At 53.7% G+C, this 4,627-nt stretch overlaps 1 protein-coding gene across 1 annotated transcript; it reads left to right on the top strand.

The window, feature by feature from the left end:
- Positions 1-1,722: 1,722 nt before the first annotated feature.
- On the top strand, positions 1,723-4,226 carry LOC121815506 (proline-rich protein 36-like). The gene has a single exon (XM_042226876.1). The coding sequence runs from the start codon at positions 2,273-2,275 to the stop codon at positions 4,124-4,126; it is 1,854 nt and encodes a 617-aa protein (XP_042082810.1). The 5' UTR covers positions 1,723-2,272; the 3' UTR covers positions 4,127-4,226.
- The last annotated feature ends 401 nt before the right edge of the window (positions 4,227-4,627 follow it).

Below are 4,627 nucleotides of genomic sequence, written 5' to 3'. Positions count from 1 at the left end.
ATGCACCCCCCCCCAGTAAAAGGGATAACGAGGGACAACAGTGCAATACATAACCAAGGCAGGTCACCCTGCGAGGACTGCCAGCCCAATACAAGCCATCAAATATGCACAAGTCCATAAGCACTCTGTCTGGGTCTGGGGACCCAGGGTTCATGACAGTTTGCTGCTGGAAATAAAAATTCCAGGCAGATCGATTTACTCCTTTTGTCGGAGACATTTAGGATCTGTGAGAACATTTAGAACTTCTGTTAGTTGAGTGTGATTAATAAATATTTTGCATCCATGATGTGAAACAGCGTTAATTCCATATGGGTTCTGTGTAAGGTATTTCAACCCTCCTGCATATTTGTCACATTTACATGCTTCAAATCATCAAATAAATTCATATAGATAACCTGAGTAAATATAAAGTCATCCAAGCCTACCTGCCCTGTATAAAAAAGTAACTGGTAACGGGTATTTCACATCACTGTGGAGGAATTTTGGACCACTCTCTCTGTGGTGTAAGTCCAGACTTTGACTTGGCCACCCCAAAACCTTTGTTTATTTTGAGCCAATCAGAGGTGGATTATCTACTGTGTTTTTCGATCATTATCCTGCTGCATAACCTGACTGCTTGAGGAAATTCTCCTTCAGTATTTTCTGGTATGGAGCAGAATTCATGGTTCCATCAGTCACATCAAGTCATCCTGAAGCATCAGAGAAGCCATCACACTACCACCACAGTGTCTGACTCCTGCTGTGATGTTTTCTGTATGAAATGCTGTTAGTTTGATGTAGATGTAATGGGACTCAAACCTTCCAGAAATTTCAGCTTTTGTCTCGTCAGTCTACAGAATAAAAATTCCAGAAGTCTTGGGGATCATCCAGATGTTTGGTGGCAAATGTCTTTGTGATCTTTTTGGTCAGCAGTGGTTTTTCTCCCACGGAGACCATTTTTGCCCCGTCTCTTTCTTACTGTTGAATCTGACCTTAATTGAGTCTGCAGGTCTTTAGATGTTGTTCTGGATCTTCTGCGACCTCCTGGATGAGTTGTCCATGCGTTCTTGGAGTAATTTTGGTAGGCTGGTCTAAGGAGCCTGGAAAGATACCTCTTTAAGTCTTGGAACTCTTAAAGTTTCTTGAGGACGTTTCATCTCTCATCCGAGAAGCTGCTTCAGTTCTGAAGAAGGGGCCAGATGTAATTTTGGCACTCTGGTCACTCCTAGGAAGGTTCAGCACTGTTCTCTGAATTCACCATTTGTGGATAAAGTCTTTGTACACCTTTCCAGACTGATAGATGCTATTGACTTTGTTTATCAGATGTCTCTTTAGATCGTAACATGATGTGGTGCTTTCTGAGATCTTCTAGCCGGCTTCACTTTGTCAGACAGGTTCTGTTTTAGTTGATTTCTTGATTCAGCGGGTCTGACAGTGTCAGGGTTGCTGGGTCGTTGACCCAGTATTTTCAGTTCACGTTCACTGTTTATCTACTGCCTGTTCCACTTCCTGTTTTATTGTGTTAGCCTTGGTCTGTGTGCATTATGTTCAGTCCTCTTCCCATTTATCATTAGTTCATTAGGTTCAGCTGTTCACTCACCTGTCTCCAATCGTTGTCATTGTTAGTCATGTATTTAAGTCCTCTCTTCCCTTTAGCCCTTGTCGTGTCATTGATGTTATATTGTCGTTCCCGTTAGTGCTCAGTTATTCAGCCAGCCACTCAGTCTTTCAGTCAGCTAGTCAGTTCTGCCGTTCCTTCTTTGTTCATTCACCTGCTCCAATAAATCCTCATCATTTCTGCACCGTGAGTCCTGCGTTTGGGTCATCTCTTCCACGCCTCCACACACAACCCCTGACAGAATGACACGACCCGTGCCAAGAAGACACGCTTTTGACCCAGCGGACTCGGACCTTTTTGAGCGGCAGGAGGCAGCGCTCTCCTCCTAAGGAGAGACAGCGGCTCTTCGCGGAGCGAGAGCACGTCTTCGAGGGTACTCGCTTGGCTCTGGGCGGGCCTCGGAGACGCCGCGTTCACCCACCTGCTACCTCCCATGCACCGGAGCATCTGCCACGGAGAGTAGGCGTTTTGCGCTGCGCTTCGGCGGCTCCCTCTCTCGCGGGTCCGCTCCTCGCTCACACGCGACCTGCCTCATTCACCGGACCTTCAACCTCGCCATGGCACAGCGGCTCCGCTTCCCACCTCGGCTCAACAGAGGCTCCCGCGCCAGAGGCTCGGCTGTGTACCCCGCCCGCTTCCTCTTCCCGGAAAAAGTGGCGCACACGCCACCATAACATGGACTATTTTCAGCAACTCCCGGTGGTGAGTTCCAGTGACTGTTTTCCACCCTCCTCATTTGATTCTTCACCTAAAATAACAAATAGACTCATCTCTGATTCATGGGGAGTTTCCCTCCTAGATGAGGATGTGGACTGGGAAGAGTTTTTCTGCTCTGCTCCCCCAAAGACTGTTCAGTTAAAGACTGTAAATAGTGGTGGCAGAAAAACCAGAACAATCCCCGATAAACCTGCCAGTATCACACACCCAGTCACTATTTCCACACACATTACTCAGCCGTTTCCCACCAGCACGACGGCCCAGATTCGGCCTTCCCCTTCAGCCGTTTCACCTCCTCAGATGGCTAGGGCCCAGTCTACACCCACATCAGTGCCAGCTCCCAGGAGGAGGGCAGCTGCGACCCAGTCTTCCTCCACACCCGCTTCTGTTTCTCGGGTGGGGGTGACTGGTGTCCAGCCACCTCCCGTGCCTGTCCCAGTGCCCAGGCTGAGGGCAGCCAGAACCCAGCCTGACCTCCCTAGAGGCTTGGAAGAGCTAACTGGTTCACCTGCTACTTCACCACTTCATCCACCTCCTGACCCAGCCTTTCACGCCCTCGCACTATCCCTAGTTAGATTAGCTGACCTGTCCCCTGCTCAGGCACCAGCTTTACTAGCCCAAGCTGTAGCTTTATCTCCGTCACTAGCTCAGTCTGTAGCTCAGCCATTAGCCACACCAACCTCAACTTCGTCGTCAGCCTCGCCTACCTCTGTTCATCCCTTAGCATCTCCACTCCAGTCAGTTCCCTCATCTGCTGTTCAGCTTCCACTCCAGTCAGTTCACTCACCTGCTGTTCAGCCTCCACTCCAGTGCCCTGTAGTTCAGTCTCCTCCTGCCCTCCAGTCAGCTCAGTCTCCTTCAGCCCTCCAGTCAGTTCAGTCTCCTTCTGCCCTCCAGTCAGCTCAGTCTCCTCCTGCCCACCAGTCAGCTCAGTCTCCTTCTGCCCTCCAGTCAGTTCAGTCTCCTTCTGCCCTCCAGTCAGCTCAGTCTCCTCCTGTCCTCCAGTCAGTCCAGTCAGCTCCTGTCCAGTCAGTCCAGTCAGCTCCTGTCCAGTCTGTAGTCCAGTCAGTTCAGTCTGTCATCCAGTACCCTGTAGTCCAGTTGCCCGTTGCCCAATCTCTTGATCAGTCTCTGGTCCAGTCACTCATCCACCATCCTGTTCAGTTCCAGGACCTGCAGCCACAGCACCCAGAGCCAGCTGTGAGCTCTCCTGCTCCTCAGCCCACTGGCCCAGCCGCTCTTCAGCCAGGGGTTTCCGCGCCCGCTGGCCCGGCTGCTCTTCAGCCAGGGGCTTCTGCGCCCGCTGGCCCTGCCTGTCTCCAGCCAGGGGCTTCCATGCCTGCTGGCTCTACAGCTGTGGCTCCGTCACCCCCGGCTCCCGTGCCGTCGCCTCGTTCAGCCTCAGCTTCAGCCTCTGCTTTGCCTGGTCCAGCCTCAGCTTCAGCCTCTGCTTCGCCTGGTCCTGTGGCTGCTGCGCCGTCGCCCCAGCCACGTTCTGGACATCATCGCTGGTGTGGCCGCCCACCGGAAATGCTCAGTGGCCGCCGCCGTCTTCCTCGCGGCCGCCCGCTGGACCTGCTCAGTGGCCGCCACCGTCTTCCTCGCCAGTCTCCTGTCACTCTAGTCAGTCCAGTCAGCTTCTGTCCAGTCAGTCCAGTCAGCTCCTGTCCAGTCTGTAGTCCAGTCGCCTCCTGTCTCCCAGTCGCCCGTCCACCAGCCTGTCCAGTCTGTTGTCCAGTCTTCTGTAGTCCAGTCAGTTCAGTCTGTCATCCAGTACCCTGTAGTCCAGTTGCCCGTTGCCCAATCTCCTGATCAGTCTCTGGTCCAGTCACTCATCCACCATCCTGTTCACCTCCCGGACCTGCAGCCACAGCACCCAGAGCCAGCTGTGAGCTCTCCTGCTCCTCAGCCAGGGGTTTCCGCGCCCGCTGGCCCGGCCGCTCTTCAGCCAGGGGCTTCCGCGCCTGCTGGCTCTACAGCTGTGGCTCCGTCACCCCCGGCTCCTGTGCCGTCGCCTCGTCCAGCCTCAGCTTCAGCCTCAGCTTCAGCCTCTGCTTCGCCTGGTCCAGCCTCAGCTTCAGCCTCTGCTTCACCTGGTCCAGCTTCAGCTTCAGCCTCTGCTTCGCCTGGTCCTGTGGCTGCCGCGCCGTCGCCCCAGCCACGTTCTGGATATCATCGCCGGCGTGGCCGCCCACCGGACCTGCTCAGTGACCGCCGGCCACCGGCCACGTGGCGGAGGGGGGGGGGGTACTGTCAGGGTTGCTGGGTCGTTGACCCAGTATTTTCAGTTCACGTTCACTGTTCACTCACCTG

Source organism: Haplochromis burtoni, unplaced genomic scaffold, assembly GCF_018398535.1.
Source record: "Haplochromis burtoni strain Fernald_Lab_line unplaced genomic scaffold, NCSU_Asbu1 Contig_232, whole genome shotgun sequence".
NCBI lineage: Eukaryota > Metazoa > Chordata > Actinopteri > Cichliformes > Cichlidae > Haplochromis > Haplochromis burtoni.
This window is presented reverse-complemented; position numbering and strand designations above follow the sequence as displayed.

Bases quoted from the DNA above. Each gene is read 5' to 3' on its own strand.
- LOC121815506 (XM_042226876.1), top strand. From the start codon at position 2,273: ATGGACTATTTTCAGCAACTCCCGGTGGTGAGTTCCAGTGACTGTTTT.